The sequence below is a fragment of the Rhinatrema bivittatum genome, chromosome 6 (genome assembly GCF_901001135.1).
Source record: "Rhinatrema bivittatum chromosome 6, aRhiBiv1.1, whole genome shotgun sequence".
NCBI classification, from domain to species: Eukaryota; Metazoa; Chordata; class Amphibia; order Gymnophiona; family Rhinatrematidae; genus Rhinatrema; species Rhinatrema bivittatum.
Window position 1 is genome coordinate 165,160,693 of NC_042620.1, and position 13,117 is coordinate 165,173,809.

Genomic DNA, 13,117 nt, shown 5'->3' on the forward strand with positions numbered 1-13,117 from the left:
TTGCTTCCTCATACACATACAAACTGTTATGGTTTCGGACCAAGGAGACCTTAGGCCAGGGCCTCCTATCTTCCAATGCCAGGTCCTGAGCTCGGTCCCTCCTGCTCTCTCGGCGGTGGGCAGCCTTCTTCATGGCCGTGCCATTGCCGTGCATCCCAGTTCCTCTGCCGTGGCGAGGGGTTCCCCTCCGCTGGCATCTGCCGTCACACAGCCCATGCCGCCGCTGCTTCCTTCCTCTGTCGCAGACGGCTGCAACCGCTATTACTCACTTCGTGTGCTGCTGCCCTCTCTCCTTTGGGGGAACTCGCGGCTGTGGCTAGCCTCTTCTGATGCACATGGCCCCACTCCAGGACTCCCCAGAGCGGCGAGGACGCTGCCGACTGCTATGTCTCCTCCGGGCCTTCCTAAGCACGCATGCTACGTGGCCCTTCTTTAAGGACACCAGGGCGGGAACCTCAGGGGCGTCTCCTCCTGATGACATCACTAACCCTGGACTCTTAAGCACCATTGGGGCCTGGCTCTAATCGACTTGGCAACGAGTTTCTTCCTTGCTGTATCCTGCTGATCTCTCATCAGACATTGGTTCCTGGTTCCTGCTCCTTTGGCGTGAGACATTCTCGGGTACCCGCTCCTCGGGGACCTTGTTCCTGTCTCTGGCTATCTGCTCCTTGGAGGGCCCTGCACCTCGGACGCTGCCTGCCAGCTCACCCAATCCTTGGGGTTGATTCCAGAACTATGCTAGACTCTATATTGGTGTGCCCCGCCCTGCGGGCCATTGCCTTACTACTCTACTTCATGGAGACTCAGCGTGGGCCATTGCCTTACGTCTGTGACTGTGCTCCCCGCTCCTCGGGCAGCACGATGTGTACCTCAGTGACTGTGCCGCACTTCCCCGCTCCTTGGGGTAGCGCCCTGAGTATTTCAGTGACTACGCCTTGCTCCCCGCAGTAGCGTCCTGCCTCACCTCGAGACTGTACCCGCACTTCTCTGCTCCTCAGGGTATTGCTCACATCATAGCCAGTGACCCCTGGGCTTCCCTGCTCCTTGGGTAAGCACACGTCATTCCTTTGTGCTGACTCACTCTGTGGCTCCACCCCCTGTGGTTTCTCTCTCATCACTCTTCCATACCCTGCCTTCCATTCCCTGCTCCTCGGGGCCTGATCTGTACTTCACCACTAGGGGGACTTGTCCTGCCTATTGTATTCTCACCCCTAATTCATGCTCTCTCCGTACTTCCTGGGCTGTGTCACCTGTTGCTACAGACCTCGCCTCCAGACAGTGAGGCCCAGTGGGGCTCCTCCCTGTGGGCGGTACCATCTCTCATCTCGGGCCAAGGGGCCACTAACTCATGAATCCTAACACTTGGCATCCGGCTGCTAAGTGCGCATGCGTGCCACATGCCGAGATCTAAAGGGGCTGCGGCGGGAAAAGCTCCTGCGGCCCCCACTGATGGCATCAGTGGCTCAGAGTATTTAAGGCAAGCTCTGGCAGTCAGAGCTTGCCTTGGCAACAGGTCACCTTGCTTGTCCTGAGCGTAGTTCCTGAGTTGATGTGTTCCTGATCCTGAGTTTCAGTCTTCGTTCCTGTTTGTTCCTGATCCTAAGTTCCAGTCTTCGTTCCTGCTTGCTCCTGATTCTTAGTTCCAGTATTCATTCTCGCTTGTTACTGATCTTGAGTTCCACTCTCTATTTCCTGCCCTGGCTTAGTTCCTTCGCCCTCCTCTTTGGACTGACTTTTGGCTTGACCCCTGGACCAGACCCAACTATGAGTTTGCCGCTTGCTTCTGACCCTTGAACTGGACCCAACTATGAGTTTGCTGCCTACCTCTGACCCTTGGACTGAACCAGACTACGAGTTTTGCTACCTGCCTCTGACCCCTGGACAGGATCTGACTTCTCTTGTTGCCTGCTGTGACCCCTGGACTGGATCCTCGCTGTTCCTTGTCTTGCTCCATGGCTGCCCATCCCCGGGATCATCCACGCAGAAGCCCACCTAAGACCAGCCGGCCCTGGCACCCAAGGGCTCAACCTGCAGGGAACAAGGGATGGTATTGAAGAAGTTTCTGTTTGCCTCTGCTTCCCGTCCGGCCTTGCCTCTCGATGGTGGGGACCTGTGGGGAGCCTTCCCTCACAGGTAATGCTAACCTCACCTCAGGCCAAGGGTCCACCTCCACAACAGGTTGCCAAGGCCATGGAATCAGTGGATGCCTCTGCCCTACATGCCATCCTGGGCCTGGCCTTTTAGATAAAGCAACAATACCTCGAGGAACTGGTGGCCTCCATCGAGGAACTGGCGGCCTCCATTTGGACTCGAGTCCCACTTCTGCTGTCTCGCTGGCGTCCTCTTCCAGTCCCCTGGCTCCGTTGGCACCATCCAGGCTGTCAATTCCCTTGCCAGCACCTCCTCAATTTAATGAGGACCCAAAGTTGTGCAGAGGGTTTATCAACCAGTGCTACATGCAGTTTTCACTCCTCAGCTTTTCCAGACAATGCAACCAAGATAACTTTTATCCTCTCTTACCTGGAGGGGAAAGCCCTGTCCTGAGCTTCTCCACTATGGGAGTGCGCAGATGCTCTCCTCCAAGACCTGTCTTGTTTCGTGGAAATTTTTCGGAGAACCTTCGACAATTCTGGGAGGCTGGCAAACGCCAGTTTTGACCTCCTTCAACTTCGTCAGAGCCAACGGCCCCTCAAAGACTATGTCATTGAATTTCGAACCCTGGCGGCAGGGCTGGCCTGGCAGGAGGACTGCCTCCGTCCTCTGTTCCTAGGTGGGCTCTCGCCACAGCTGAAAGATGAACTCACAGCTCATAAACTTCCTGAGACCCTGCAGGGGCTAATTGACCTCACTGGTCGCATCGACCGCCGGTTTCAAGAGCATAGCCAGGAGCTCCGGGTCCCTCGCCGTCCAGTGATCAAACGATCTCGGTCCCCCGCCCCAGGCAACTCCCCCCCATGCCGGAGGGCTCTTCTTCTCAGAAGTCTGAGGAACCCATGCAGCTGGGGAGTGGCAGGCTCTCTCCTGAAGAGTCAGCGCCAAAGCAGGCCAGGCTCTGCATCTCTTGAAGGGCCATGGGACACCATCTATCCCAGTATCCAGTCCGGCCGGGAAACTCCACAGCTTAGGGCCAGCAGGGGCCCTGACCCTAGGCACTGCTAATTTGGCCCTTCGGTTATCCCTGCCTTTGACCCTGACCTGGGACTACTGTTCACTTCCTACCCTGGCCCTGGTCGACTCCGAGGCAGGAGGGAATTTCCTGATGAAGGAACTCACTCTCCACCTAAAAATCCCCACCATGACCATTGAAACTTCACTGCGAGTCACCTCGGTTCAAGGCGATCCCCTTCTTGGTCAGATCACGCAAGTTACTGCACCAGTCATCATGAAGATTGGAGCTCTTCACATGGAGGAGATTGACTTTTATCTCCTGGACAAATCCATCCATCCCAAGGTCCTGGGTTTACCCTGGCTGCGATGCCATTCCCCACAATTTAATTGATCCATGCTGCAGCTCTCCGAGTGGAGCCCCTGCTGTCGTCAGTCCTGCCTGACTCCATTAAAACCTTCCCAGCTTGTTCAGTTGGCCACCAGGTATTCCGGAGCCCTACGCGACTATTCGGATGTCTCCTCCAAGCAAAAGGTTGACATTCTTCCACTCCTGTGCAAGTTCAACTGTGCCATCGATCTCCAGCTGGGGACGTCTCCTCCCCGAGGCCGAGTTTATCCACTTTCTGTGCCAGAAACAATAGCCATGACTGACTATATCAAATAGAAACTGGCCAAGGGATTTATCCGCCCGTCCTCCTCGCCTGCAGGAGTGGGGTTCTTCTTTGTCATGAAGAAGGAGGGGATCCTGCACCCCTGTATTGACTATCGGGGCTTGAATGCTATAACTCGCAAGGACAAGTACCCCTTGCCTCTTATTAATGAATTATTTGATTGCCTTCAAGGAGCCACCATCTTTTCCAAGCTTGACCTAAGAGGTGTCTATAATCTTGTATGCATCTGCCCTGATGATGTCTGGAAGACCGCCTTCAACAACTGGGACAGGCATTATTAATACCTTGTCATGCCCTTCAGCCTCTGTAATGCGCCAGCAGTCTTCCAGTGCATGATAAAAGACATCTTCCAGGATCTTCTGTACTCCAAGGTCCTCATCTATTTAGATGATATCCTTATTTTCTCAAAGGATCTCTCGACGCAGTGGCAAGACATCCATCAGGTGCTTCAACGCCTGCGCGAAAACCGTTTTGTACACCAAGTTGGAAAGGAGAATTTGCCCTTCTTAGGGTATATTGTTTCTTGCCACGGCTCCAATGCATCCATAATTGGCCGCAGCCCTCTGGACTACACATGCTCCAGTGCCTCTTAGGCTTTGCCAATTATAATCGGCACTTTATTACCAACTACTCTATCCTGGCAGCACCCCTCACCACGCTTACTCACAAAAGAAAAGATCCCAAGACCTGGAACCCTAAGGCAATTGCTGCATTCCAAGCCTTGAAGGAGGCCTTCCTCCGAAAACCCTGCCTGCAGCATCCAGACACCACATGTTCTTTCGTCATGGAGGAAGATGCCTCTTCAATCAAAGTCAGAGCAGTGTTCAGCCAGAGCTCCCCTAAAGATAAATTACAGCCCTATTCATTCTTCTATCACAAGTTCTCCACCACCAAAAAAAACTATAGCATTGGACACCGCGAGCTGCTCGCCATTAAATTGGCACAGGAAATGTAGCGACCCTGGCTTAAGGGGGCACATCATCAGTTTACCATCTTTAGCGACCACAAAAATTTAAAGCACCACAAGCAAGCCCAATGACTGAGCGCCAGACAAGCTCGCTGGTCACTGTTTTTCTTGTGCTTTGACTTCGACCTTAAGTACCGCCCAGGGAAGAAGAATATACGAGTGGGTGCACACTCCCGCTCTTTCGAACCCGAAGATATTCCCGAGGAGCCGCAACATATCATCGATCCAGCTTGTATCCTGCTATCAGTATCCATGACTGTGCCCACTGGGAAAACCATAGATCCTTGCAGGCTCCGCAAGAAGGTGCTCAGGTGGGCCCATGACTTCAAGGTGGCCAAGCACCCCGGCCATTCCAGAATCCTGAGTCTTCTCCAGCGATATTATTGGTGGCCAACGTCTCCCAGGATTTCCGTGCCTAAGTAGATTTGTGCCCCATGTGCGCTCAATAGAAGATACCAGCAGGCCACCCCTGAGGACTTCTGCAGCCTCTACCAGTACCTCAAGATCCGTGGTCCCGTCTATTCAAGGACTTCCTGGTGGACTTTCCTTGCTCAGATGAGAATATTGTAAACTGGGTTTTCCAAAATGACTCATTTCATTCCTCTCCCCAAGTTGCCTTCAGCACCTCTTCCTCCACGTCTTCAGATTACATGGACTACCCAAAGTCATCATGTCTGATCGAGGACTTCAGTTTGTAGCCTGATACTGGCGGGCGCTCTGCCATAAGTTCGGTATGACCCTGGCATTAACCATGACATACCATCTCAGGCCAATGGCCAAACGGAACGCACGAATCGTTCTCTCAAAACCTTCCTGCAGGCTTACTCCAACGCCCAAGATAACTGGTCCCAACTGCTACCATGTGTGGAATTTTCGCACAATTCCCACATCTGTGAATCCTCGAAGATCTCCCCCTTTTCAGTCATCTATGGTAGACAACTGCAGCCACCTCTGCCGCTCTTGGTCCCCTCTCCCGTGGCTCAGGCCACCACTGAAGCCATCTATATGGTTTGAACCCGCACCTCCAAGATGATCCAAAAGATGGCTAAATAATCCAAGAGAGGCTTTGACACCCACCAGAGACCTGCTCCTGAGTACCAACCTGGTGACAAGTTGTGACTAAGTACACGTCACATCCGCTTAAGGTTCCCATCACAACGCCTGGCTCCTAAGTTCATTGGCCCATTTCCAATAGTCATACAAGTTGGACCAGTGACCTACCAACTCCGCCTTCCTCTGACGTGGGCATACACAGTATCTTCCACTTCTCTCTCCTGAAACCTCTAATCCTCTCATGGCCTACTTGCAAGATTCCGAAGCCCTTTCCTCTCGTCTCAGAGACAAACACCACCTACTAGGTGTGAGAAGTCCTGGACATCCATAAAAGAGGCTGTAGATGGGAGTACCTCCTTTCCTGGGAGGGATATGACCCAGAAGAAAATTCCTGGGAGCCTGCTCTCAACATCCACGATAAGGAGCTTCTTAAGCGATTCCATGCTAACTACCCCAGGAAACCAAGACCTCCAGGAGGGGGCCCATAAGGGGGGGCACTATTACAATTTTGGGCTAAGGAGGCCTTAGGCCAAGGCCTCCTACCTTCCGACACCGGGCCACGAGCTCGGTTTCTCCTGCTCTTGCAGCGGTGAGCAGCCCTCTTCACGACTGTGCCACTACTGCGTGTCCCAGTTCCTTCAGCATGGAGAGGGGTTCCCCTCCGCTGGCCTGCATCTCCTCTCCTTCGCTGGCATCTGCCACCACACGGCCCATGTTGCTGCTGCTACCTTCCTCGGTTTCCAGCTCCTAGGTGCACACGCCCACCGCGCGCCGAGATTTAAAGAGGCTGCGGTGGGAAAAGCTCTCGCGGCCGAACTGATGACGTCAGCGGCTCAGATTATTTAAGGTAAGCTCTGCTAGTCAGAGCTTGCAATGGCAACATATCACCTCGCTTGTCCTGAGCTTAGTTCCTGAGTTGCTGTTTTCCTGATCCTGAGTACCAGTCTTTGTTCCTTTTTGTTCCTGATCCTGAGTTTCAGTCTTCGTTCCTGCTTGTTTCTGATCCTGAGTTCGTCTTCGTTCCTGCTTGCTCCTGATCTTGAGTTAAAGTCTTCATTCTCGCTTGTTCCTGATCTTGAGTTCCACTCTCCATTTCCTGCCCTGCCTTAGTTCCTTCGCCCTGCTCTTTGAACTGACTTTTGGCTTGACCCCTGGACTGGAACAGACTACGCGTTTGCTGCTGCCTCTGACCCTTGGACCGGACCTGACTACGAGTTTTGCTACTTGCTTCTGACCCTTGGATAGGACATGACTTCTCTTGTTGCCTGTTGTGACTCCTGGACTAGATCCTCGCTGTTCCTTGTCCTGCGGTTCCCCGTGAGGAACCACAGTACCTGGCAAGACTCTATACATGCAGACACAGAGAATTTGTATTTATTATACAGCTTGATGGTTCTGTCCGGGAAGCGGACAGCAATGAAGTAACCCAGTAGAAGTAGTCCAGGGGTCCTCAGCAGAGGAGACCAATCCCACACTCGAGTAGGTGATAGGCAATGCCGGGTAGCAGAGGAAGGCCCCGGATGAAGACTCCAAGCACTGAAGCTGAAGGTGAGACAGACTGACAGGGTTAGTACTCACTGAAGTAGATAGCTGTATTGGTGAAGATCCTGGCAAGCAGAAGTAGTTCAGTAGTAGGCACCAGAGTAGGGAGAGCAGGCCCTCGAGGAGCGAGTACCTGATATCCCAGATAGGTACCTGAAAGAGAGCATAAGGGCCCCCGAGAAGTGGGTACCCAGGTTAGCAATGAATAACCCCGAAGGGCAGAGAGAGAGCTTCATGCGGCAGCTAGGAAGTGGCAGAGTAGCTTAGACCGGAGGCAGTCCAATCCAATCCAATCCAATCTCTGCTAACTCAGTTTGTTAGCAAACGAAGGGCAGGCTAAATACCAGGATGTGATATCATCACTCGGAGGGGACGCCCCCGAGGTTCCCGCCATGACATGGATAAAGACATAGGTGGTGTGCGCGCACGCACCCTAGGAGGCCCTCAGGAAAATCATGGCAAACACCGTCACCGTTGCCGTTCCAGGGACGCCGGAGAAAGCGGCATGAAGATGTGGCAGCAGCCATCTTCCCAAGGTTTGAGGAGAGAGAAGGAATAAAGGTGAGGCACAGAGGTCGAAGTCATCTGAGACCGACGGACACAACAACATGGGATCTTCTTAGTGTTTGGTTTATTGCCAGGTTCTTGTGGCCTGGTTTGGCCTCTATTGGAAACAGGATGCTGGGCTTGATGGACCCTTGGTCTGACCCAGCATGGCAATTTCTTATGTTCTTATGCTCCATGCCTGGCTGTCCCTGGGATCATCCACACAGAGGACCAGCCAGCCCTGGCACCCAAGGACTCAACCTGCAGGGAACGAGGGCTGGTATTGGCGAAGTTCCTGTTTGCCTCTGCTTCCCATCCGGCCTCGCCTTCCCTCACAGGTAGTGTTAACCCCACCTCGGGCCAAGGTTCCACCTCCATAACACAAACAAGTTATCACACATGCTATTGCTCACTCTCAAACACACACATACAAGCTTTCACACATGCTATTGCACACTTATACACAAGCTCTCTCACATGATATTGTTCACATTTACAAAATTCTATTGTACAAACACATATATGGCCAAAGAGAAGATACTACTGCTTCCTCTCTTCCACCATGTGGACAAGACATGGCAGCCTTCTCATTTCAACTCTGGGTTCAGGCTGATGTGAAAGACTTCTCTCTTTAGCCACACAGACCAGCATGATATGGCAGCTTTCATTCATAGGCCGTGTAGCCCAGTCCAACAAGGCAGCTAACCCTTAAGCTCAGTCGCAGACCCTGTCATCACAACAGCTGCTTCTTTTCTGCTGCATAGTAGTAGGGACCCAGCGAAGCATAGGTGTCCTTCACGCTCTCTGACCACCCCGATCCCAAAGCAGAACAGCACAGCAACTCTCGATGGTGCAATGCCACCTGCAGAAAAAGCAGCAGCCTGCTGGCAGGATAAATTGGAATTGAAAAATAAAATTAGCAGGCTGCTGAGACTCAGGGCACTCCCAATGCTAATGATGTCCCTGTCCCTCTTCATTATATTTCCTCTCTTGTCTTTCATTACGTTTGACCCTGCACTCTTCATCTTGCACTTCTCTTTGCACAACCTGAGGTCAACAGGCTACCTCTCACTTTGTCCTTACTTGGACTCTCCATATGGTAAGATAAGTCAAAGTTCACCCCATTCTTTTACAAAGTGAAAATGCAGTTTTAAGCTAATTTAATTCTTCAGTCTGGCTTCTCTCTGGTTCACTTTCTTACTAAAGGTTCTGACACTAAAACGTTGTTCCCATTTTGTGTCTTTGGGGGAATGCTTAACTTATCTGGCTCTAAGTTTCTTCTATCACAATGCTAATTTGTCTTTTACTATTGCAAAGTGCTCTGATTAGGGTACCATATCAAATCTGTACATAAGTACATATAATTTAATTAATTCTCCATCTTTATATCACTATGGTGAAAGACTGGAATATGTAAATACAGACGCAAACATACACCGTAAAAGCCTCATTATTTGGTGTGCATGCTAATTAATATGCCAGTTATCTGCAACAGCTTGCAGGAGATGGGGAGAGAGAGTTATGCTGGAGTGAACATTGGACAGAGCACAGAAAAGAACAGAGAAAAGCTACTATGCTTCCTAATGCTGATTAGCATTCTGTTTAAATCTTCTTGGCAAAAATAAAAAAAAACCCCAAAAAACACATTACACTGTTAGATGCCGGTGAGATGAGATTTCCATTTGGTTGAGAGCAAGAAAATGGGGTTTTAACACTGTGTGTATACATGTAAAGAAATGCACACAACTTATCTGTACTTGGGTTAGATCATGCAATTTTTATTTTTTCCATAATCAAGCTCTAGAAATTAATGTTAATGCAGGGATCTATTTTCACTAACCTTGGATGGAAGCTGCAACCAGAAATCCAGTCTGTATGACCTTCGCCTGTCATAATCACCTCCCCTTTAATGATGGACCACATCTTCCACAAGTGGTCATCACTACCAGTAACCAGTATCTCTTTACGTGGATGCAAGGCCAAGCTGGAAACAAAAAAGGGAACTGTGAAAAACAAGTCAACAAATGTAATTTGCCATTATAAGTAAACTAGAATAAATCAACAGACTAACCAATATCAATCAGAAGAGTTATCTGGTTCCTGATTAAGTGCAGCATAATCAGCACTCTAAATCCAAACATCATAATAGCTCAGTAAGAGGAGTCATATTACATACCAGCTTATCTGGTTCACATATGGTGCTGAAACAAGTAATCATTTCAGCACTCTATGTGGGCCAGGTCAACCTATTCACATGATGACCCCCCTTATTGAGCCCCAATTATTTTTTAGCAGGATTTTGAGTTCTGATTCTGCTGCATTTAGGCAATTTTTCTTAAAGTACTTTAAAAATGCATGCTAACTTGCACTTTTAATGCACATTAGTATCCTGCTATAAATGCAGTATTTACTAAGGAAGTAATAAGAACATGCCATACTAGGTCAGACCAAGGGTCCATCAAGCCCAGCATCCTGTTTCCAATAGTGGCCAATCCAGGCCATAAGCACCTGGCAAGTACCCAAAAACTAAGTCTATTCCATGCTATTGTTGCTAGTAAAAGCAGTGCTATTTTCTAAGTCAACTTAATTAATAGCAGGTAATAGACTTCTCCTCCAAGAACTTATCCAATCCTTTTTTAAACACAGCTATACTAACTGCACTAACCACATTCTCTGGCAACAAATTCCAGAGTTTAATTGTGCATTGAGTAAAATAGAACTTTCTCCGATTAGTTTTAAATGTGCCCCATGCTAACTTCATGGAGTGCCCCCTAGTCTTTCTACTATCCGAAAGAGTAAATAACCGATTCACATCTACCCGTTCTAGACCTCTCATGATTTTAAACACCTCTATCATATCCCCCCTCAGTCGTCTCTTCTCCAAGCTGAAAAGTCCTAACCTCTTTAGTCTTTCCTCATAGGGGAGTTGTTCTATTCCCCATATCATTTTGGTAGCCCTTTTCTGTACCTTCTCCATCGCAATTATATCTTTTTTGAGATGCGGCGACCAGAATTGTACACAGTATTCAAGGTGCGGTCTCACCATGGAGCGATACAGAGGCATTATGACATTTTCCGTTTTATTCACCATTCCTTTTCTAATAATTCCCAACATTGTGTTTGCTTTTTTGACTGCCGCAGCACACTGCACCGACGATTTCAATGTGTTATCCACTATGACACCTAGATCTCTTTCTTGGGTTGTAGCACCTAATATGGAACCCAACATTGTGTAATTATAGCATGGGTTATTTTTCCCTATATGCATCACCTTGCACTTATCCACATTAAATTTCATCTGCCATTTGGATGCCCAATTTTCCAGTCTCACAAGGTCTTCCTGCAATTAATCACAATCTGCTTGTTATTTAACTACTCTGAACAATTTTGTGTCATCTGCAAATTTGATTATCTCACTCGTCGTATTTCTTTCCAGATCATTTATAAATATATTGAACTTGTCATCTAGCAGCTTCTAGTGCGAATCTCCTTCATCAGGGGAATTGCTCACTAACTGACTACGCTATAGAGTTCCGCACCCTAGTCACGGAGCTCGGCTGTCGGGAGGACTGCTTATGCCCCATCTTCCTGGAGGGACTTTCGGCTCATATCAAAGATGAATTAACAGCTCGTGACTTTCTGGAAGTTTTAGAAGACCTCATAAACCTCGCCAGAAAGATTGATCGCCATCTCCAGGAGCTTGTCCAGAAAATCCGGACCTCCCCGCAGATCTGCTGCGACTAGGCCTCATTCACCCACACCTACCCTAGCTTCCACCTCAGGCCCTCCTCCAGCCAACTCAATGGAGGAACACAAGCAATTCAGTCATGGCCACTTTTCTCCTGAGGAGTGCCTACAGAGGCCACAGGCAGGTCTATGCTTGTATTGCAGTCGAGCAGGACACTGACTCTCGCAATGCCCAGTCTGTCCAGGAAACTTCCAAGCCTAGGATATAATGGGGTCCTGACCCTAGGCTCCTCGAATTTGGTCCCTCAACCAACCCTTCCTGCAACCATCACCCTGGCTAATCTAAGCTTCCCAGTTTTGGCCCTCGTGGATTTGGGGGCAGGGCAAATTTTCTTATGAAGTTTCTAGTGGACCACCTGCACATTCCAACCATTCCTAAAGAGCTAACCCTGCTCATTTCTTCCATTCAAGGAGATTCCTTGCCCGAAAGATTGCCCTCACCACGGTCCATGTAGCCTTGTGCATTGGGGTGCTACATGTCGAGGAAATCAAATTCCACGTGATTGAAAAGTCCATTTACTCCATAGTCTTAGGACTACCTTGGCTACAAATCCACTCTCTACAATTTGACTGGACTTCTCTACAGCTCTCTAAGTGGGGTCCTCATTATCACCAGTACTGCCTAAAGAGGATTATGGCTTCTCCTCACCTCCCGTTGGTGATGTCAGATCCTGGGATTCCTGCACCCGATGTCGACCTCTCGGACGTCTTCTCTAAGCAAAGAGTGGAGATTTTACCATCACATCGGGAATTTGGCTGTGCCATCGAGTTGATGCCAGGCACCACTCCTCGGCGGGGTAGAGTATACCCACTATCTATCCCTGAATCAAAGGCTATATTGGAATATTTCCAGGAGAACCTCGAGAAAGGATTCATCCGATGATCCACCTCATCGGCCGGGGCAGGATTCTTGTTAGTGACCAAGAAAGAAGGGACACTCTGTCCCTATAACAACTACCGGGGCCTCAACGCTATCACCAAAAAGGATCGATATCCATTGCTCCTGATCTTGTAATTATTTGATTGCCTGCAAGGAACTAAGGTCTTCACCAAATTGGTTTTGGTTCTTATTTTGCCCAATGAAGAATAACATGGTTCGCATTTGGCCCAATGAAGAATGGAAGATCGCTTTTAACACAAGAGATGGGCACTATGACTGCATCGTTATGATCTTCGGTTTGTGTAATGCCCCAGCGGTCTTCCAAAAGATGATGACTGAGATCTTCTGAGATCTTCTTTATACCAGCATCATGGTATACCTAGATGATATCCTTATATTTTCCAAAGACCTCCTGTCTCATCGCTATGATGTAAGCCAAGTTTTCCAAAGCCCCCAGGAATATCACCTATATGCAAAGTTGGGCAAATGCTTTCTTGAGAAAGAAAGCCTACCCTTCTTAGGATACATTTGTTTCTAGCCAAGGCTTCTCCATGGATGCAAAAAAAATCAAAAGCATCCGTGTCTAGCCCCAGCCAACTGGAT

The 13,117-nt window shown here is 49.3% G+C and overlaps 1 protein-coding gene across 1 annotated transcript in view; it reads right to left on the bottom strand.

The window, feature by feature from the left end:
- SPAG16 (sperm associated antigen 16) overlaps positions 1-13,117 on the bottom strand; it is a 1,286,809-nt gene that overhangs the window by 647,205 nt on the left and 626,487 nt on the right. Inside the window, exon 11 of the mRNA XM_029606125.1 lies at positions 9,728-9,871. Coding sequence (XP_029461985.1) covers positions 9,728-9,871 — 144 coding nt within the window. The remainder of the gene's footprint in view (positions 1-9,727; positions 9,872-13,117) is intronic.